At 46.5% G+C, this 22,702-nt stretch overlaps 1 protein-coding gene across 3 annotated transcripts in view; it reads left to right on the plus strand.

Annotated features, from left to right (window-relative positions):
• ARHGEF3 (Rho guanine nucleotide exchange factor 3) overlaps window positions 1–22,702 on the plus strand; it is a 355,657-nt gene that overhangs the window by 311,434 nt on the left and 21,521 nt on the right. For all 3 annotated transcript variants that reach the window (XM_075550009.1, XM_075550011.1, XM_075550010.1), the window contains 4 exons: window positions 13,203–13,373; window positions 18,959–19,021; window positions 21,174–21,270; window positions 21,432–21,508. In XM_075550009.1, the coding sequence (XP_075406124.1) occupies window positions 13,203–13,373; window positions 18,959–19,021; window positions 21,174–21,270; window positions 21,432–21,508 (408 nt within the window). The remainder of the gene's footprint in view (window positions 1–13,202; window positions 13,374–18,958; window positions 19,022–21,173; window positions 21,271–21,431; window positions 21,509–22,702) is intronic.

Here is a 22,702-nt window from a genome sequence, read left to right on the forward strand (position 1 = left end):
ACAGTTCCTTATGTGGTGGTGACCCCCAGCCATCACATTATTTTTGTTGCTACTTCATCACTGTCATCTTGCTGCTGTTGTGGAGTGAGTGACCCCTGTGAAAGAGTCGTTCGACCCCCAAAGGGCCCACAGGTTGAGACCCGCTGATTTAGAGTAAGACTCAAGCTTTGTCCAAAGCCTGGAACCCAGTTTGATAACTGTAGAACTCTACAGAAGTCACGTGTGAAAAGGTTCACATTGTTTAGCTGAAACGTCGTCTTGTGTATGCCGTTTGGGGTTTGTTCAGAGCAAGTTCACGCACACAAGTCGTCCTGAGCAGCGTGCCTGGCTGACGGCGTTGTCTGCCCTCTCAGGGTCGGTCGATTTGAAATGAAGCTTCAGTTCTGTGGAAAGGTGCTGCGAGGGTGGGAGAGAGATAGATGCCAGCCAGACCTAGAAGCAGAATCTGTGATGTGGTGAAAAAAAATGTGCGATTGCTCACTACCGATTAGTGAGTAAGCAGGAGGGAGCCTGTGCTTGCCTTGCGAATTGGGGAGTCTGCCACTGATTTTGATGTGTTTGCTCAGCAGTGCTGTCTCGGATTTCTGAGTGTCTATGTTATCTAGCGCTATCATAACAAACACCATGAAGCAGCGCAAGTGATTTTCGTTAAGAAGCAGAGATTTATTTGCCCACCGTCTGGGAGGCTAGAAGTCCGAAATTGGGGCGAGGATTTCTCTTGACTCTGGAGGACGGTCTGCTGTCTCTGGGCTTCGACTCCCCAGATCTCCATGTGATGGGACATCGCTCTCCCCCATCTCCACTGCTTTCACTCGCTCGCCTGATCTCGGTCCCTAAAGAGACGGGCTTGAGACCCACCTTACACTACCCCACCTCGCTGGCGTAGTCCAATCCCAAATGGGGCTGTAATTGCCACGGCGATTCGGGTTTACAAGATTTATTTGGAGGACCTACTTCATTCAGTCCATAACACTAGGTCTTTAGGAAAAACTGTACTTAAACCCAATTTGGGCCGCATCCTTTGAAAATCCATAACTGGAGCTTCTTCAAGGGTGACCCTCACCCACTTCATGACTCGGCCAAACATGTATAAATCCACCTGCCCAGGCTACCCACCACGGCCCTAGAAATGCTGCGGGCTGGCCTGCCCCTTCCTGTTAACTCTGCCACACTGCTGCTTCTGAAGTCTAATTAGCTCTCAGCATGGCTCTGGGTCTCTGAGTGCCTGGCCTCTGGGTCCCTGGTTAGCCCCGTCCTCCTTTGTGGGAGCATGGAGGAGAAAGTAAATAAGGTCATGTGGGAGAGCCAGACACAGGGCTTTGAAGCGAATGCAGAAAATGTGTTTACCTCCCTTCCCATGGGACCAATCCCAGGCCCTCGGGACAACTTTACCGCAGGCTTCCCTGGAAGAGTCATCACCGCCCGCTCCCACACAGCTGGCCTTTCACTGAGTTCTGCTTTTCGAAAATTCTTTCGCTTGCTTACTACACTTCACCCTTTCCTCCCCGCCTCGGTAGATGCAGCTCGGATTCCTCGCTTGCTCACAGAGCCTGCATGTCATCGGCCATCTGCTTCCACGCTGTCTGTCCCAGGATGGTCCACTTGCTGCCCCAGGAAGGCCCTTCTTCTCCACATAAGCCTTGAGTGGGTCCTCACCATGCACTTGTCCTGCCCTCTGTTGCCTACATTCTAGGTAGAGCCGTCTTCTGGTCGGTTCAAGGGCTGTGAAGTGCTTTCTATAAACGAACTGACACTTGAAAGCAATCCATGGGAGAGTCAGGACTCCAGGAAGCTCTGAAAGAATGGGACAGCCTGGCAGTGCGGGTCATGAGCTGTGTGTAGTAGGCTGCTGCCATCCTCAGACGTGATCACCCCGTCTTATTGCCGTCTCTGCTACCCGGTCAGTTCACTCACTGACAGCACCTGTCCACACCTGACAGATTTTGCACTTATGTCCCTGGGTCTGGGGAAAACGTTTGTTCACGTCTGTGCCGCCCCCCACAGCTCAGCTCTGGCTGCTGATGCCTCAGGGAGAAGACCGCCCATCTCCATCACAGGCCTTTGCCACCGTTCCCCTGGCTTCTTATGCAGGCAGTGGCTGTCAATCAGTGGCAATGCATGCTGGCCCGCGTGTGTCAGAGTACAGCTGTGCTCCTCTGGCTTCCAGTGCTTTCTCTGAAGAAGCGCTCTAGACCTCCCTTTCCCCCAGGTGCCTCTGGGTAGTTCCAAGCTCCAGCCTGTTGGTTAAAAGTCAGTGTTAGCATTTGCACACCACTCAGGGACTCCTTGGACTGAGTCATCCTCTCCCCTCTCTTCTCTCCTCTTTCCTCCCCTCTCCCCTCTCTCCCTTCCCCATTGAGTCGATGCTGACTCATATCGACCCCAGAGGGTTTCCAAGACTAACACTGTTCAGGGGAGTAGAAAGCCCAGTCTTTCTCCTGCAGAGATGCTGCTGGTTTCAAACTGCTGACCATGCAGATGGCAGCCCAACTCGTAACCTCCACACCACAAGGCTTCTGGCTTCTTTCAAAAAAACAAAACTGCAAACCCACTGTCGAATCCTGTCAATTCCGACTCTCAGTGGTCTTATAGGACAGGACAGAACTGCCCCTGTGGGTTTCCGAGCGTGTGATTCTTCATAAGAGTGGAAAGCCCTGTCTTTCTCCCTTGGAGTGGCTGGTGATTTCAAACTGCTGCTCTTGTGGTTAGCAGCTGGAAGCCTAACCACTACGCCACCAAGGCTCTGTGGACTACGTTTATTTGTTTTCTACTGTCTCTGGAAACCCTACACGAGGAACACTGCAGGAAACATTTCATTACTTTGGCAGTGTTCACTAACCTAGAGAACTGGGAGAGAGAAAACCGAATCCTGTCTGAAATCCAGCAGTGGGAAGCCAAGCAAAAATGAGAGCCAGCCTGGAGGGAGGAATCTGACATGTGGAAATGGGTTTTTAAAGCCTCAAAGGTTATTTCCCCTTTTCCTTGTTTGTTTTCTAGTTTGCTTTGTTCAAAATGCTAGGTCGCTCCATTTATTGGACAGAAAACGGAGGTGCTCTCATACTGGTTATATGCACAGAGCCAGAGAAAGCCTGGTCAATGGGCTGATGTTTTGCGGAGAGCCTTGGGGAGCTGCCTAGTGGAGAGATGCCCGTGAGGCTTAAAGCAGTTAGACAGCCGTGTTTGCAGGCTGGTCTGCAAAGTGTGGGAAACACCGTTTTGCCTGCCGGCCTGCCATCATTCCGCCCTGCGCCTCACCTGCGACACACAGTGCAAGTCCTGGAGAACACTTTCTAGCCCTGCCTTTGCAGACAATCGCCTTACAATGGATGTCCCTGCGTTCCTCACAACTCTATGGGGATGGGAGGGCCCGGGTAGGCCAGGGAGCAGGGAGGCTGAGAGAGGGAAGGGGGTGCATTCATTCCGTACCCATCAGCACGTGCCTCTTCTACTCCCCAAACCCACAGCCACCATGAAGCACTTTGGGGTGCTGTCACAGCTTTCCTTTCCCTTGGCGCCTGACATCTCGAAGACGCACATGCCCGTGGGTCTTCACCGCTGACTCTCAGGCTGGGTCCCTTTTATTGCAGGAGAAGAGATGGCTTCGACCCAACCGTGATGCTTTGAGCAATATGGGGACAGTGAGCAGTCCTTCCTCGGGCTGCTCCGGAGAGCAGGTTAGCCCAGGAGCATATCGGGAAGGCTAAAAACTTAATCCTAATCCCCTCACAGGAGGGTCGTGGGGAAGAGATGAGCCAGTCAGGGTGCAGGCAGTATAGCACTGATGAAACACACATCTTTCCTCTAGCTCTTTAATGCTCCCCCCCGCCCTCATGGCCCCAGTTCTACCTTACAAATCCAGTTAAACCAGGGCATGTACACTGGTACAGATAGGAACTGAAAGCACAGGGAATCCAGGGCGGATGAACCCGAGAGCCAAGAATGAGAATGATAGTAGCAATACCAGGAAGGGAAGGGGAAGGTGGGGAGAAAAAGGGGAAACCGATCACAATGATCTACATATAACCCCCTCCCTGGGGGATGGACAACAGAAAAGTGGGTGAAGGGAGACATCAGTCAGTATAAGACATGAAAAAATTATTTATTAATTATCAAGGGTTCATGAGACGGGGGGGGGGGGGGACATGAGCTGATACCAAGTGCTCAAGTAGAAAGAAAATGTTTTGAAAACGATGGCAACATATGTACAAATGTGCTTGATACAATGGATGGATGGGTGGATTGTGATCAGAGCGCTAAGAGCCCCAATAAAATGATTTAAAAACAACAACCTAGTCATAAGTGTGAGTGTTCTTGCAGCCACAACCCCACAAGACACTGCATGGTCTGTTCTCACCTCCTCCCCTGTGCCCCATCTGGGCTGGGGTCTTTGCGAGGACCCCCCATCCCCCCTACCCCCACCCCCAGCAGCCTTTGTGGAAATCTTGGAGGGCCACTGGGCTGCCTGACACTCTGTCTGCCCTTGACCCGCGAGGTTCAAGCCCCTGGTAGACTTGAGCTCAGATGTCTGGATCCCTTTGGGCCTATAAATCCCCTCCCCGGCCTGCTTGACAGGCAAGTCTGGCCAGCCCGGAAAAGCACTGGGCGCTCGCTGGCCTCTGCTGCAGAGTGAGGAAGGCGCTCTGGCCCCGGGCCGTCACGCGCTGGGCCCAGCCACTGCCCGCTCACAGCGTCATGCAGCTGCTAGGCTCCTTTGGGCTCTTGTCCAGCCCGTGTGGTGGAATCTTATGGACATTACACTGTGGTTTTTGAAAGTGAGTTTTTATGATTTTGAAGTTCCATTCCACGCTAGAGTGGAATTGGTCACGAAAGGACAGGATGTGGGTGTGATCCCACGTAGATGTCTAAACTAGCTAAATGCGTCGTGCCCAGGGCCAGGTGGGCAGGGGCGTGTTACTGAAGGGGCACTGAGTTGCTGCTGAAGATGATGAGCAACATTTGCAAATGGATAGTGGTGATGATGGCTCTAGATGGGGAGGGTGGGTTCTGTCACTGGATTATACATCTAGCGGTTATTAAAATGAAAGAAAGGGGAAAACCCTTTTTGTTTTCATTATGAAAATTTATACCCCTTAGAGAGAAATACAGAAAAGGAGAGGAGGACACATACAACTTCCAGTCTTAAACAGTTCATATTTTCCCGATTGCCTTCCAGTGTTGATAGTGTACATAGCTACATAATTCACCCTCTGTGAGTGCGACATCGGCTTGCCCACTGTCTGCGCAGCCTCATCTTGTCTCTTTGGCCTTTGGGGCTCAAAGCCTGGGGCCTGTGGACCCGGCCGTGTCTCTTGCTCTCTTAGCAGCACGACCTCGCACAGTTCCAAGCTCTGCACTTAGGGACCTACAAGTTGTTTGCTAGTGGAGGTAGTTGTTTGCCAGTGGAGGTCCTTGTTTATTAAAGGCAAGCTTCCCTGTTTGTGTCTTTTACTTTGGATTTTTTACCCCCATTTTGCTTGGTATATGCTATTCTACCCTTCTATACTCAGCACCCTTTTTTTACTTAGATGGATCAGAGGTTTGTGGTCTGGTAAAGAGAAGTATATCGCAGTTTTCCTTGGCAAATCCATGATCTTTTTGGACTGAAATATATATTTCAGATACTGAAGTGATTTATATATCTGATCCCTATTATGAATAAAAATCCTGGGAATGCTTTTATAATCCTTAAATTAAGTCTGTATTGAAGTGTTTGGGAGGCCTTTGCCCTATTTATAAGAGTACCGTCTATTGTGCTTTCTTTTCTGATTACATACATCATGATCCTGACTCAGCGACCCCGTGCATGCAGAGGAGAACAGGGCTCCACAGGGGTTTCTAGGCTGTGAGCTTTTAGAAGCAGATAGAAGACGTAAACGTCACTGTAATCCAACGTCAACCACCATCACCCAAGACTCATATTAACGTTTTGGTACACACCTAAGCAACCTTTACTTCCCGTTATGTATCCATGCGCATATATCTCCAACAAATTTACAGTCATACTGTATGTTCTACCTTTTAACCCATGTTTGCCTTCCTTGTATAGAAGAGCAGCCAGCACCAGACTAAGTTTTTGCTTCCTTGCGTGTTGATCATGGAATGGCCCCACATCATGCTTTATCAAATGAATCTACCAATTTATAGATATACCAGCCTCGTATGGAGAACGTTTCAATTGCTCCCACTTTTCCACCATTGTTGGTGATTCCCCAGAAGGTTGGTGATTCAAGGCCACCCAGAGGCTCCTTGGGAGAAAGGCCAGGCAATCCACCTGCAAAAAGACAGTCAGCCATTGAGAACCCTGTGATACCCAGTCTGACACACAGAATCTGGATGCATCCAAATCAATTCAAGGGCAATTGATGACTGGTCAAGGGGGAACAATAGGAGAAGCCACCAGATACCTCTCCTAGGGCAGGTGTGAAGATCCAGTGTTACCTGGGCCACCCCACTGAGAGTGGTAGCTCTTTATCGAAGTCAGCTGCTCCAGTCAAGGCTTGCCCGAAAGAGTGCCTTCGACCCCCATCACAGCCACAGTACATTGTGGTTTCTCGTACTGCAGTGGCAGCCTAGGCACTCGTTTTCCTCTCCCAGCCCCACCCTCACCACCAGTGCCTTTACTAATAAGCCATCTGCCACAGAACGGCCACCTGCAGTGAGGAAGGCGAGGTAGAGGATTCCGCTGGCCCATGTGCGCTCTATCAGAGCATGCCATCTTTGGCTGTGGACACCTGTTTTGGGGACAGGGCATGGGAGCACCCCGCTGAACAGGCTGTGTTAACAAACCTGCACTGCGCCGTGGTGCTCTGGGCCACAGGGTTTACATTTCCTCTGACACGTGTCAGGGGCCCCTCTCTTTCCCACCTGATAGGCAGCTCTCTCGGCACCTGCTGTGTCTTTTCCACATCCCCAGCCAAAATACCAGCACCCATTTCCTGTGTCTGCAGTCTCCAGGCCTGTTACAGCCGTGTTGTTGTAGCTGCCAGCAATTAGGATCTTTGAGGTTTGGGCTCATTTGCTAGGCCAGATTCCTTCATGGAAACTCCTGCTGTCCTGGAATATTTTTCATTCCAGTCCCAATGTCCCCACACCCGGGGACAGCTCTGTACACGTGTCTGTTATATGGGTCCCTCCCAAGCCTAGGCCCTTCACTTTATGATGGGCTTTGCCTGGCCACCCTAGATAGATGTTTCTCAACTCATGGGCCATTTGCCAAACTAGACCGCCAAACTCATTGCCATAGAGACCATGCCAACTTTGAGCGACCCTATAGGACAGGGCAGAACTACCCTTATGAGTTTCCAAGACTGTAAGGCCGTGGCTTTCTCCCGCCAAGTGGTTGGTGGATTCCAACTGCTGACCTGGCAGTTAGCAGCCCAATGAGTAACCACTACCCCACCAGTGCTCCTTTTGGACATTTTCTAGTCTCTGGACCCCATGTGTGGTTGTCATATGTTGGTTGGAGGGTGCTCGTGGTATCTTTTGACTAGCACCAGGGGTGCTGCTAAACATCCCACAGGGGCAGGACAGCAAGCAATGATGTCATCCCCCGTGTCAGTGGTGGCAAGGTTCAGAAACCCTACCAGAGACTCAGCACCCCACACACCGTGAATGGAAGCAGGGTGGAGTGCTGGCTACAATATGGGGAATGTGGAGCAGGGGTGAGGGTGGGGGGAACAGTTGGGAGTACTTGGATTGGCATTCTGAGTTTAACACAAACCTGTGTTCAAATCCTGCAATACTATTGCTTAACTCTGTGATCATCAGTAAAGCGTTACCCTCAGTGAGCCTCAGGTTTCCTCGTCTGGGAGGTCTCCTTACCACGCAGGCACGTAGCAATGCTCTAAAACTCCCCTCAGTGCCTAGCCCTTAGCCAGGCACAATGTCCCTTCCCTGATGGAGCAAAACTGTGGTAAGGGCCACTGTGTGCCAGGTGCTGATGAATCCACTGATGAGCGGGGCAGATAGAGATCCCTACTGAAAAGGAGCCGTCATCAGGGAGGAGACAGACTTATCAAAAACCAGCAAGTCAGCGAGACCATACATCACCTGGGGAACGTGAAGCAGGGCGTGCAGAGGGCCAGGCAGGGCCACGAAGACCTGTGGCCGCTCTCCTCTCCTAAGAGGCATCCTGTTCTTTCAGTTCTGTTTTCTCCCAGCTACAGTTGCCTGCGCCTCTCCATAGCCTGCAGTTGGGCTCAGGTGCACTGGTGACTGCTGGGCCTGTAGGCTGTGATGTGCAGACTCCTGTCCCGCAAGGAACAGCTGACTAACTGCTGGCCACACACACGGACTGCTGTTCTTGATTTCTGCTTTGAGATGCTTCCTTCCCATTCCACCCTGTCCTGCCGTAGGGAGTGAGGAAGGGCAAGATGATGTCTGTTTAATTCCACCTAACTAAAGGCAGTGCAAGTGATTTGCACTCAACACCTAGCGGTCAGCGGTTCAAACCAACCCACCCAACCCCCCGCCACCCTGGCAGTGTCTCGAGAAGATCCAATGGGACAGCTCTGCTGTGCCATGCACGGACTCACCACACATCAGAAACAACTCGAAGGCAGTAGGTTTGGTTTTTGTTGTTGTTCCACCTAAAAGTGTCAATCTGCAGTCTGATGTCTAAACAAACCACTTAGTCTTTAGTCCTTAACCTGGGCAAATGTCTGCCCCCTCCCTCCAACTAGATTTAAACGCCTAGAAATCTTTCCATTATCATGTATGATTTAGGCATAGACAGTAGATTTAGGCACAGACAGTCCCATAGTAGATAGAAGGAGCTCAGCCTCAGGAACCAAACGTAACTAGCTTGAGTTGTATCCATGCAAGTCCCCGCGCCTCCGTTTTCCCATCAGTAGGCTGTGGGGGTGCGGGGAGGGGAGGGGGGGTAAAACTCCAGTTTACGTGATGGCCCTGCAATCAAGCAAGCCTGTTAGAAGTCCTAAGCATGACCCCTCCATAACCTACATGGTGAACTTCGTCCCCTCCCTCCCCCATGGCCCCCCGAGTTCAGCAGCCACACAGGAAGCCCCCACACAAGGGTTTTGTCACGATCGAGCTAGCCTAGTCTGGTTGACCTTTCCACCCTTCCTCGAGCTGTCAGAGAAGAAAATCTGAAACTGGGGAAATCTTCAATCCGTACATAAAAATCTGCTTAAACTGCATCTGTTCCCAGCATGAAGCTAAAACTAAGTGTCAGTGGTTGGCCTGTCACATTGATCACAGCACCCAGTTGATATGGGTGTGGGAAAATACATGTTCTGGATTATAAAGCTGAACAGCCTGTTTGGAGGTCAGTTTGGTTGCATATAAAGCCAAAAGCCAAACTCACTGCCCAGACTTAATCCCAACTCTCAGCAATGTTGTGTAATGCGTTTCCAAGCTGTGAATCTTTCTCCTGAGGAGCGGCTGATGGATTTAACTGCCAAACTTCACGCATTAAAATGTAGGTGTCCTTTTAGCTGACCGAGGATGACCAACACGCACAGAGCATGTTCCCTGAGGTGACTTCCCGAATAACAGGGTACTAGAGGCAGCTTCAATCTCCATCCGTTGGGGACTGATTGAGTGTGGTTCAGTAAGACCACAGGACACTTACACTCTAGTCATTAAATAAAGTTGACTTTGGAGGGATATGTTGGTGGAACTAGATGGAGGTGGTGGTCACAGCATTGTGAATGCCCTAAAGCCACCAAAGTGCTCGTTTTTAAAAGGTTAGTTTTGAGGATTTATGAAGTTATGAAAATTTCGCCGCAGTTTAAAAGTTTTATGGACTAACATGGAAAGCTATCTCATTGAGTAAAAAGGGAAAACATCCTATTTTCCATGATGTTGGGAAATGCATAGATAAAGACGTAGCATAAATTGGAAGTAGCAAAAGTGGCTACTTCTTGGGGAAGACATGTCTGTGACTTCGAGGAGCCCTGGTTGGCATAATGGTTAAGCACTAGGCTGCTAACCAAGAGGTCCGCAGTTTGAACCTACCAGTCCCTCCACGGGAGAAAGAGGAGGCTGTGTGCTGCTGTGGAGAATCCATTCCTGGAAACCCTCAGGCCAGTTCTGTTCTCCAGGGTTGCTGAGTCAGAACCAACTCACCGGCAAGGGGTTTGGTTTTCATTTTGTACTTAATGCCATGTACTTTGGTCATGTATGGAAATGTAAATAAGCATAAATTACTTTCAGGCTGGTGGTGGGAGTTTGACATTGTTGGGGAACTGAAAATACAATGCGCTGGACAATTAATATTCTTTAAGTGAAAGTGGAAACTCTTTCATTTTGAATCTTTTTTTTTTTTTCATTTTCCTTTCTTCTCTGTAACTCCGATCCCCTCCGGCACCAGAACCACACACTGAAATGATCTAATGACTTGGTGACTCACTGCTTGTTTTGACCCTTTAGTGCCCATGGTTAACTCACTGTTAGTGTCTGGATTCTGCCTGCAGTAACCTGGTCACTGTTTTCAAGAGATCACAGGATTTGGAAGGTACCAGTGGTGAACTTTGAATTTGGCTCACCTACTTTCTCCATCTGAGTGGCTTGCTGAGCTCAGTAATGAGCCCAGAGGCTGGGCTGACCTGATGTTACCACTGCAAAGAACCCTAGCTTCCTGCTCCCACAAAGTTCTGCTAAAGCCCGCCAGGCCCTGGGAAATAGCCTTTTCCAGTTTTTCTATAGTATAAAAATGTGTAAACTGCCCCTCCCCCCAAAAAAACCCACTCATACTGTTATAAAAACAAAAAGAATTTAGTAGTGGTCTCTATCTTTGCTCATATATGTATATATCTTGGCATTGCTACTTCTATACATAAATATAGTATTTCATAAATACTTAAATATTTATATACTAATTTCAATCCTGACTTTAATTTTACTTATATCAGAGGCATTTTGTGACTGTTCAGTTGTCTGGAAATGATAATAGTTGGATAATATTCCATCATGCTGGTGAATTTTGAAAAGCTTCAAAAATTTATAGAAAAATGGGATGAAAAATAATGAAAAATTTCATCAAGTTTTTGAACCGTATTCGTATAACTCATGCAATGACACCCTTTGCTTGGAGAAGGAGCCCCAGTGGCACTTTGTGTTCTGCGTCGGGCTGCTAATTGTGAGGTCAGCAGTTCTAACCCACCGGCAGGGGAGAACTATGAAGCCGGCCTGCTTTTGTAAAGATTCATCATCGCAGAAACCCTGCTTACGGTCTCTCTGAGTCGGATTTTTTTAGGGTTTTTTTAGGTTGGATAGTTCTCTTCAAAATGACTTTATGATCTTGAATTTTATTGTTAAGTATATTTACAAGCTACTTTAGAATATCTTGATGATGGTCCATATGTTATATGCAAGATTAGTTTGCAGAAAGTTTGCAGTCAGAGCAGGTGGCCAATAATGAGCCAGATGTGCTGGTGATGATTGCTGTCGCAGAGCTGTGGGCGAGGGAGGGAGGGAGGAGAGCCTTGGTGACGTGTGAGTGGTGTCCTGAGGACAGTCAGGAGCTAGCATTCCGGCCAGAGAAGACTGCTTGTAGCAATCACAGAGACGGCGCGTGGTAAGAGGAGGTGAAGATATGTACATCGTGGCCAGAGTATAAGAGGCTTTTGGTGCCAAACGGAGAGCTTTACGCTGATGGCACCGGAAGCCACGGCAGAGGCACTTGCTAAATAAAATTGTGGTTTTGAGGATGACAATGTCTCATTACTTGGCAATGTTTTCAATAAATGTGATGAAGTCTTTTGGGATGGAGGCTGATGATGATGCATTCTACTTTCTTTATGATCATGTATATTTTTCTGTGGTGTATGGTGGCAGCGTGTTTCAGCCACAAAGGGGGATATTATTTTATTGGATAGCCCTGAAATCTACTGGACCTGGTCTCTTTTCAAAATGAAGAATTACCTCAAATGCACAGGGTTCTTTGCTCCCAAGGTAGGATTTAGTGTCTGTATTAGTTGGGTCTTTTTGAGTTGACGGATTCCCAACTGATATTAACGTAAGCATAAAAGGAAATAGAATTGGCCATGCAACAGATGCATCTAAGAATGGAAACTGATTGTGGTAGCAATTGTACAATAGTGCTTGATATGATTGAACTATGGATTATTATATCTATAAGAGCTCCTAATAAAATGACTTTTAAAAAGCAAAGAATGGTGTCTCCCCATCCCTCGTCTCAACCTCTCCATCCTTCATTCTGAGTCCCTGTACTTTGCCGCAGCAGACAGACTTTTCCTTGTGACCAGAGGGGATTTCTGCTAGAGACTTCTTATTGTGACAGGTGAAGATTTTCAGAGCAGACCATCAGTTTTACATTCAACAATTCATTTGTTTCAAGTCACCTATTGTAATCCCCTCAAGGTACTGTCACCTATCCCATTTCTCCCAGTGCTTCCTATTTCTATTCCTCTGCCTTCCCTAACACTGGATACTTTGACCTTGGGGAAATGTTACTCTTCCGATCTTAAGGGCTGGTCATTCTAACTCAGGAGTGAGGTCTGTTTCAGATGTACAGGATGACTAAGGGCCACCGTGTTGCTGGGTTCATCATCAGTCTTTATCAACCAGAAAGCCTGATTTCTTTCTGGGCAAGAAACTCCCCTTTTGTTATCTGTTGAGCTTGTGACTACAAAAGAAGAGTGATATATCATATATTAAATATCAGGGAGAACTCTGATTGGCCGCACACTTGGGTACGTCCCTAACATGAGCCAGAGTGGTGGAGTACTCTTAATTGGCCAGGGCTGAGTGAGCTCACCCAAACCACATGAAAGCTAGTACCAAGGATAGTAGGGTTCTGCTCCTAGTTAGAGGTAAAGGGAAGGACTGAATAGACTTTAAAAAAAAATTCGCCCTAATAAAATGTTTTTTAAAAAAAATCACTACCATTTGAGGAACCGGGGGTTTACACTGGAAAAAAACAGAATCAATAACTTATCTGAGTGCTGCCTTCACGCTTGAGTTTAGCCTGGCACGTTTCTGCTATCAAGGTCACACAGAACGGATATTCCCCAGCACGCGTGCGGAAGTGGCCTCTTGTCCAGTTTTCCTTGGCACGTAGGCACAAGACAGTGCCTGACTTCCCAAAGGCCTCATGGCAGTGTCCACTCTTTCTTATGGATGTTATGATTTGTGTTTTGTCAACTGCAGGAAGCCGATCCAGTGACCCACCCAGTCCTACCGCCGTGCCCACGACCATTGTTTTTCTCTTTGTCTAGCGCTCCATCAGCTTCCGCAGTGAGAGCCGGCCTGACATCCTTGCCCCCCGACCCTGGTCCAGGAATGCCGCCTCATCAAGCACAAAGCGAAGAGACAGCAAGCTATGGAGTGAGACCTTCGACGTGTGTGTCAATCAGATGCTCACGTCCAAGGAAATTAAGCGTCAGGAGGTAGGCATGTGGGGCCTGTGGAACTAACTGGTTATATGTTTTGAACAAAGGCAAACAAAAGGAGCCCTGCTGGGGTCCGCACCATGGTCCCCAAGTCCGTTTTCCACGGCATTTACAGGATGAGGCCAAACCGGCCATACTGGAGCTTCTGAAAGGACCTAAGAAACCAGCATCCAGCTGAGTGGGTGTGTCCCCCACTTTAAAAAAAGAGACTGACATGAACAAAATCTGAAAGTACAAGATACTGTCGTTCACAATGATCATCACTTTACGTGTATTTTGGTGACAGCGTCTAACAGGTTGACCAGCTGCCACCAAGTCGATTCTGATTGTTCAGAATTTCCAGCCCTTTCTTCCAAGGTGCCTTCTATTTCATCATTTTATTGGGGGCTCGTACAATTTATCACAATCCATGCATCCATCCATCGGTGGACACGAATCTTTAACCTTTTGATTAAAAGCCAAGTGCGTTAGCTGTTTTCACCACCCGGGTACTCCAGCAGTATTTTTAAATATTCAATTTATGAGACGTTCACTGACTCAGCTGTGGGAGAACTGATTTTCTGTGAAGCGAGGTTATTTTCATTCCTGTTTCAGTTTCCGGGGTCAGCCACTGCTGGCTGTCATATGATCCGTGAAAGAGGCCCTGGTGCCAGGCTCTGCTGACCATTTCATACGTGTGTCATCTAGCAATACATGGAGTGTCACTTTTGTTTTTTGCAGGGAACCTGACATTAGCAAAAAGAGGACATTTGAAATTTTTTGAGCTTTAAAAAATTTTTATATAAATTAAGCCATTTTTCCCCTAGGAATTTCTCTACCAGGCCCACCTAGACACAAGGGAAAAAGCCGTATTACAATAAAGCTATTTATTGTAATAATGTTTATACTAGTGATGTGGAAAGAGCCTGGTATCTCTTATTATGGGGTGTTTAAACAGTGAGTGTCCATATGTGGACGATTACACAGACCTGAAAGTACATGGGAAACCACTGAGAGAGAGAGATCTACGACTCTAGAGTTCATAGAGATTAATGGAGGCACAACTATCCAGTAAGTGGATACAGCTGTGGCGACTTTGATTAGCATTTACAGAGTTAAGGTGGCAGGATTTTGGTCACTCCTGGAGGAGTTGACCTCCTTTGTAAAGAGGAAGCTTCAGGTGACGGCATGGCTGACCATGAATTCCCTGGAACATTTAAAAATACACTAAGTCCAGAGCTTTAAAAAGGGGGTGTCAGAAAGACATCTGTTTATGGGAGGCTTCAGGTATAGCGCAGCCACTGAACTCACATGTTCTACCCCGTCTGACATTTGTACAATGAGCCATTTCTAGCACAAAGTCATCTGTAATGAGATCAAGATGGCAGTCTCCCCTCCCCTCTTTTCCCCTGTAGAAACTGTGTATTTGGCTAAAGGTGCAGTGGAAAATTTTTACAGAAGTAACAGCATGTTAATTTACAAGCATGAAAATTACAAAATGGAGCCACTTAAGACAAGGGGGCTGGGGTGGGGGTTGAACCAGTTTTGAGGGGTTTTTTTTGTTTTTTGCTTTTCCCAAAGAGCTTTAGTTTTTAAATGCTTTCTCCACCCACTTTTCAGCAAGATTCCCCTGGAGATTCAGTGATCATATAGAGAGGCGCTTCCTTTTGTATGGACTTGTTTCTTTAAAGTCGAGGTGGTTACCTTGCTGTCTGCAAGGCCTCATTGTCAAGGTGAGCTGGTCTCATAATGCCCACACAAGTCTAACCTGTCTTCTGCAGGGATTTGATTGTGTGGCATTATAGATGGCAGCTTGTCATTGAAAAGCTTTTAAGACCCTGGATCAGTGGTTTTAAACCTTTCTAATGCCGTGAGCCTTTAATACAGTTCCTTATGTTGTGGTGACCCCCCCAAACCATAAAGTTATTTTCATTGCTACTTCATAACTGTAATTTTGCTAGTGTTATGAACTGGGTGACCCCTGTGAAAGGGTGGTTCGACTCCCCAAAGGGGTCGCGACCAATAGGTTGAGAACCGCTGCCCTAGATAAAGGTAACTGGGTACCATCTAATGCTATTTCTTCACCATTGCTCTGTTTAAAGACACTATCAGTGATTTCCTCATTGTGGGAATGGGAAGGCTGAATGGGAGAGACAACCAAGGTATGAGATCAAATTCTTTTGGAGTAAACATTTTATAACAATAGCAAATAATAAAGCTAGCTGGTTTTTAGTTTGGGTTATATGGAACATATCCAAGAGCTAAAACTTGTTCTGGGATGCAGTACTAGGCGCTATAATCGTAGAAGAAACATTTCATTAGGCAAAAGAAAATACCTATTAAAAAGGAGTATCATTAGTCAAGTTTTCACAAGAGAGTTGACCTAAGACTTGAAGCTATTAGGTAACAAACTGAAACTATTAAACTAGCTGTTAGGGTTGCTATTTTTGTTTTTAATATGGAGCCAGGTAACTTTCTAGCGGATTTTCTACATGCCCTATTTTATCTATTCATCTCGGGGGTCAGGGGTGGGGTGGGGGGTTGGTATTTATTTGTGGGAAAGCTACCCTAGATGTCATCTGCTTCTGATGTTTCTGGAGTTTGAGTTTTCTTGTGGATTGGATGAGAAATCTTATAAACAAAAAATTTGGCTCTTTTTTCATTTTGACAAATGGGTCTGAGAATTAATTCCTCTTAATTTGACTTCACGAGGATTAGAAAGGAGGGCTTAGAGGAGGCCCCTTCCCGTGAGATTCTAATGAATTTTTCTATTGATGTCCTTTTCAGTCTATGTATTTTCCTGGGACGATGTTAGGCTGACTCTGGACGTCTAATATCCACTTGCCAAGGGCTTTTTCAATCTGTTAGAGATCATCTCAGCCAGTGTAGCGTTATTGTTACTAAAACCGCTGGTTCTATATTAAAAAGGGAGAAAGGAGAGAAACAAAATGATGTCTTATGTTTAGAAAATAGAACATCGACCATGTAAACCTTCCAGTAATCATTTGTTTGCCTTACGTAGTTTATTTGAGTTCCGTGTAATCCTGGAGCAGCAGCAACTTGAAAACATCAGAATTTGTTATGAACATTTTGGAAACCTTGGCTCATTCCCGTAGTATCCACCTTATATTCTTTTTTAAAAAAATTAATCTGCTATTGCCCATTAAAAAATCTTTTAATCGAGTGTTTTCAGTAAATAGTAAAGTAGAATTTTTCTTAACTGATAAAACTTAGAAAGATGACAATGTTAACTTATAGCAATAATTTCTTAATGTGAAAGACAAAAAAGTTTTCAACATTTCTGAGTAAGTTTTTTTTTTAGGTGTTTGATGTAGCGTGTTAGGAGGGATTTGGTGCAGACTGTAGCAGGAAGTTTCCGTCTTAGCAAGAGTTATAGTTTGAAATAAATAAATAAATAAATAAATAGAAAGAGTTATAGTTTGGGACTGCTTTTTCTCAGTACCTATTAGCTTGTGAAACCCATCAGATATTGCCAGAAAGACACACGGAACTGGTAGCAGCGATCCCTTCTGAGAGGGGAATTGGGTGGCCGGAGGAAGGAGGTAAAAGGGGGAAGGCTTCCACCATGTGCTTCTTGGTGCCCGTCCAAACTTGAACCATGTTTGTGTCTTATCTACCCCCAATGTATACAGCGTGCAAATAGAAACCATGCACGGAAAAAACTCTTGGAAAGAGAAGTGACAAAATCTTAACAATGGTTGGTAAGATGGTATTTTAGGTGGTTTTGAAATGTATTAGTAATGCTTTCCCATATTTCCCCAGTTGTTAACAGTGTACAGGTGTATCTTGGGTAATCTGAGAGCGGAAAGAAGAAGTCGAGAGCAGGAAAGGAGAGAGGAAATGAAAGCCCGTAAATGAAAGGAGCGAATTGATTCTGCAGATAAGGAAACTGCCAGGCACGCTGAGTCAAAAGGCCACCTGCTAGGAAATGACAAAGTCAGGGTCTGGACACATCAGTTGTCCTTTTCCAAAGCTCCTGTCCTTCTTGGTGACACGGTGCCTGGCATATTGGATATGCCCCACTGTCCAGTTCTGTGGTGTCCCTCTGCAGAGGCCTCAGGCGTGAGCAATCTCTGGTAAAGACATGGGTGGGGAGCTCTGTGGAGGGTCCACTGCATTCTGCCATCCTGCTCCCTGCCTTTGATATCAGTCGAGAGGCCACCTTTGGGAGGGGCTGGATGGGAGGTACATGCGGTCTTGCTGTACTTTAAAAACAAAGACAGAAATCAATGTATTAGGCTATGATGATTTCAAAATCAGAGTTTTGTATTTTTTTTTATGGAGTACCAGGAAGACCTGGCTGGCAATGGAGTCTCTGTGTACTCCCCTCCAGCCTCCACTCACCCAAGAGCACTCACCGCCCTCCATTCCACAAACCCAGAAAGAGAGAATGTACCGCAGCCTGTTGGCTTCTCCCCGGCAGCCTAAGAAAAATGCAGTGGTCCCTGAACCAGCTTTCCAAACATACAGCCCTTTAACGATGCGCTGTGTGTCATGGCCTCTGGATGAGGATGACAGGCACCATACCTCTTTCACTTATGATGGCTTAATGGAGCCAAATTAGAAACGGCCCATTGACACTCACTGGCGCACAGCCAGCTCCTATGATTTTATGTATTGTACCTTATGGGGCCGAGAAGTAATTTAGAATGAATTAACTTTGCCAGACATTTAGGATGATAAAATGTTGGCTTCCTCACACAATCCCAGCCTCAAGACGAGTAGTTAATGGAATACCATTTTCTGCTGAGGCGCACCTTCTGTTGAAGGAAGACAGACTATTAATAATCAATCCTGCCATGTACATCTCTGAGACTTCCCCCGCTCCACACATACCACACACAAAATATCGAAATCAGGTTGATTCTAGCAAATAGCAACTTCACAGGACAGAATAGACCACCGGTGGAGTTTCCAAGGTGGTAATTCTCTGCAGAAAAATAGGGCCGCACCTTTCTCTCTAGCAGTGAGCGCTGTACAACTCTGATCACCATCCATCCGTCCATTGTGTCAAGCACCTATGTACGTTTGTTGCCAATGTGGATCATTGCTTACGCTGGCCACTCACAGCAAAGAAATGGAATTCATGTCCCAAACCGTCATTATTTCCCCTAAATTCGTTCCCTCTTGTTTGGCTGCATCTAAATTCTGTAGCAAGGAAGATGACTCCTTGGATGAGAAACATGGGGAGCCTCTCACCCACAGAGACGCACAGCACACACGTGATTTGCAAAGGCTTTTCTCTGCCAGTTTTAATTCCCGGGTGGGTTTTCTTGCTACACGTTAGCTTGACTTTCTGAAGCACTCTGGTGATGCACAGGGTTAGCCTATCAGCCATGAGCCAAAGGGTGAGTGGTTTGAACCCACGAACCAGCTCTGTGTGAAAAAGCCCCGGCCATCCGTCCCCCTAAAGAGAAGAGCCAAACCCTGTGGGGCATTCCTACTCTGTGACCCGAGGTCTCTGAGTCAGCCCCTAATGACAGCATGTGAGTGGACTGGGGCTGTAAGGACTAGAGCGGGTACTACTTGGCGTTGGTGCCCTGCACCGAGGGGACACTCATTGGATGCATTTTCTCTTGCAGGCCATCTTTGAGCTTTCCCAAGGAGAAGAAGACTTGATAGAGGACTTGAAATTAGCAAAAAAGGTAAGTGTAAATCTGGTAGTCATTTGAGCCATCTCATGAGGCGGCATGAGTCATCTCATGTGTAAGCACCCACCTGATGACCAAGAGACATCATCAACCATGAGAAAGCCACCAACCCAAGCCCAACTACGGGACAAATGGCACAAAGCAAGAAGGTAGACTAGCAGTCCTGACTACGCACCCACAGGTTCTCTGCTTGTCTCCAGTGCACCTCAAAACACCTGCCCCCCCCCAAAAAAAAGAACAAAATAAAACCTCCAAACTCACTGCCAGGGAGTTCATTCTGACTCACAGCAGCCCTGTAAGACAAGGTAGATCTGCCCCTGTGGGTTTCTGAGCCTGCAATTCTTTGCGGGAATAGAAAGCTTCATCTTTCTCCCTAGAAGATGCTGTTGGTTTGAACTGCTGACCTTAGGGTTAATGGCCGAACGCAACACCATTCCCCCACCACAGCTCCTCCCTCAAAGAATACTTCACTTTCAATCAGAGACGTGTCCGTGGAGGGCTGGCCCTCTAGTGCCTTGTCCAGGAAGCTTCAGGTGCAGGGCTTGCTTAGCCAGGGAAATTGCCTCCGTCTGGAGCTGAGTCTGAGCAATAATCATTGGAGCCTCCAAAGTGGATGAAGTGTCATGTAAACTGGGGTCTCTTATATGGAAATTTGTTTGTCACATGGACTGGGTTGGGGTGGGGAACCCATGCCTCCTAACAATAAACCTTCCTCCCAAACCTATCCATTCACCTCTGTGGCCTGGAGACTAAAATCTTTGCTCAGATACCCACCTCTCCTGAAGGAACCTCTTCTGAAGGGCCCTGAGTCTAACCATCTGCTAAGGCTCCTTCTGGCATTCCTGCAAGACAGCCATCAAATTTTGCTTGTACTCAGCCAAGAAACTGGGTTTTAATCAGACCTGGAAGAGGAGGAGGAAAAAGAGGGCAAAGCATCTAACTCTGGAAGACATCTTACTGGTTGTATTCCTAACACCCTCTCCTAGCAACCAGGTTTCCCAGCCCCAAAGGTCTTAAGATATTTTATTGCCATCCTTTTTCACATCCTTTAACCTTTAACCTCAATCATCCAAATCCACCCATCCCCCAGAAATCAGCTCAACTCGCAATTCAGTCTTCAGCAATATGTGTGGCTGCTGCCTCTGTGCCAGGCAGCACATCCCCCAAACATTAGACTGCGGAAGCCTCAGACCAGCTCTGAGCCTCTTAGGGCAGTGGTTCTCAACCTGTGGGTCTCGACCCCTTTGAGGGTCGAACGATCCTTTCATTGGGGTTGCCCGATTCATAACAGTAGCAAAACGACAGTGATGAAGTAGCAATGAACATCACTCCCTGAACTACTTTCTAAATATGAGCTACTTTTCCCAGATATTTTTCTCATCGCCCCAGGCAGCTGTACATTTCTTGAAGGCAGAGGATGTCCTCTGAGTCCTTGCAGTTTATCACAAAGTCCTGGACAGACATTGTCATTGTGTCGTTATGTTTACTAAGAGATGATTGAGCTCGTGGCAAAAGAATCAGTAGGCAAGGACATGAATCACTTTTCATTTCTTTTCTTTTTTTAACAGCCACAATTATTCCATGCGTATGATGATTGCATGGAAAGCTGATCCACTCTCAACCTTCACCCAATGGACAATTAAAAGTCTCAACAACTTAATTGGAAAGAGAAAAACAAAAAACAAAGCAACCATTAGCTTCAGCACCCCAAGGCTCGTTTTTAAAATAAATAACAGGGACCAAAAGACCCTGCTGTAAATGTGTTTTATATAAAGTAGGAATTTTTCAGTCTGCAGGATCTTCAGTGAAGTTAATTTTGTAAATATTTTACCAATTAAATCTCTTCTACTCTTAGGATGGGTGCCCTTCTCTAGATGTATGATGTACTAAACTCAAAATGATTTTGTTGCTGTTGTTGATTGGTTGGTGTTGATTCTGATTTGGCTTTCCACAATCACAGAGGACTCCAGGCAGCGCTAGGCTTGCATCAGTATGCACCCCCATCTGCAACTCCTGCTGCCTTGTGGGAGAAGCTGTTGTGGAGAGCCTGGTGTTTTGTTACTTATGGGGTGGGGGGGTGTCGCTCAGGGACCGTGCACATGACCAGCCTACAGCCTCCCAATAGAATGGTTTCTTTTCTGGGCAGGCCTATCATGACCCCATGCTGAAACTCTCCATCATGACTGAACAGGAGTTGAATCAGATTTTCGGAACCCTGGACTCGCTCATCCCTCTACATGAAGGTATGTTTTTGTTCCCAGAAGGACTCCTTTGTAAGCCCTCCTTGAGTTGATAGGGAGATCGCAATTACGTAACAGTGTGAGTAAACCCAAGCCTACTTCCAGCCCTCTTCCCATTTGAATGCCTAACAAAGCAAGTGTTCTGCTTGTTTGTTTCTTGCCAGATCTCCTCAGCCAGCTTCGAGGTATTCGGAAGCCGGATGGCTCAACTGAGCATGTGGGACCCATCCTCGTGGGCTGGGTAAGAACACCTCTCTGGTTTGGGTTGAAGACCAATGCCAGTAACTGAGATGGAGTCTCGTTTTATCTAGACTTTTTCATGGGAAAATGTGGGGTTTCCTATCACAAAAACAGACAACAAACTCTAGTCAAAATTATAATTAGCTTTCACCTTTAGGTCTTCAAAGCATGAAAATAGTTTTTATTCATTGCAAATTAGCTGTAATCAGAGGTAATTTGTCCCCCCTCCCTTCAATAATACAGGTAAAAGCATACATGGAACTGTTATTTTCACATCAAACAAAGCTAATGTTCAATTCAGGCCAATGACTAATATAATTATTATCCTTTCTATTTCAGTACAAACTGATGGGCATGGTTTTTGTACTTCATCAAAAGAGCTTTTGTTCAGTCTTAAGAAACAGCAACAACCAAAAAACAAATAAATGAATCTCATGGTCAAAATGTGCTTCCATAGCAAAGTAAAACCTAAATGTTTGCCAGTGTTTAGCATATATCTAATCCTAAATGTCTTGCTAGAAGATCTGGGTATGTGCTGACCTGCCCTTCACTTCAACTTGACCTGTTTGCCTTTTCTAATTAGAGATATAATCTGTGATATTAGATCTCCCAAAACCAAAGCCAACCCCATCATATTGCCCCCTAGAGGGTAAAGCAGGACTGCTCCCCTAAAGTTCCTGAGGCTGTAACTTTAAAAAAAAAAATCATTTTATTGGGGGCTTGTACAATTCTTTATCACAATCCACACATGTATCCATTGTGTCCAGCACTTTTGTACATTTGTTTCCCTCATCATTCTCAAAACATTTGCTTTCTACTTGAGCCCTTGGTATCAGTTCCTCATTTTTCTCCTCCCTCCCTTCTCCCCCTCCCCCATGAACCCTTGATAATTTATAAATTATTATTATTTTGGCTGTAACTTTTTATAGGCACTGACTTCCTCATTTTTCTCCCACAGAGCCGCTGGTGGGTTTGAACCCCCACCCTTAGGGTTAATACACAGACACAGCCCCCCAAGCTGCCAGGGCTCCTTTGTATTAGCTTTAGGATCATAAATGGGTGGTCTTAGGGCTGGTTTTGTCATCTTTCAGGCGACGTAATATACTTGCTTATTTACTTGACTTTAGACAAGTGTACATACACTCTATTTCACCATACGCTACCTGTTCACCCCCACCCCACTCCCCACCAGTTT

This window comes from Tenrec ecaudatus, chromosome 5 (assembly GCF_050624435.1).
Source record: "Tenrec ecaudatus isolate mTenEca1 chromosome 5, mTenEca1.hap1, whole genome shotgun sequence".
Classification (NCBI taxonomy): Eukaryota; Metazoa; Chordata; class Mammalia; order Afrosoricida; family Tenrecidae; genus Tenrec; species Tenrec ecaudatus.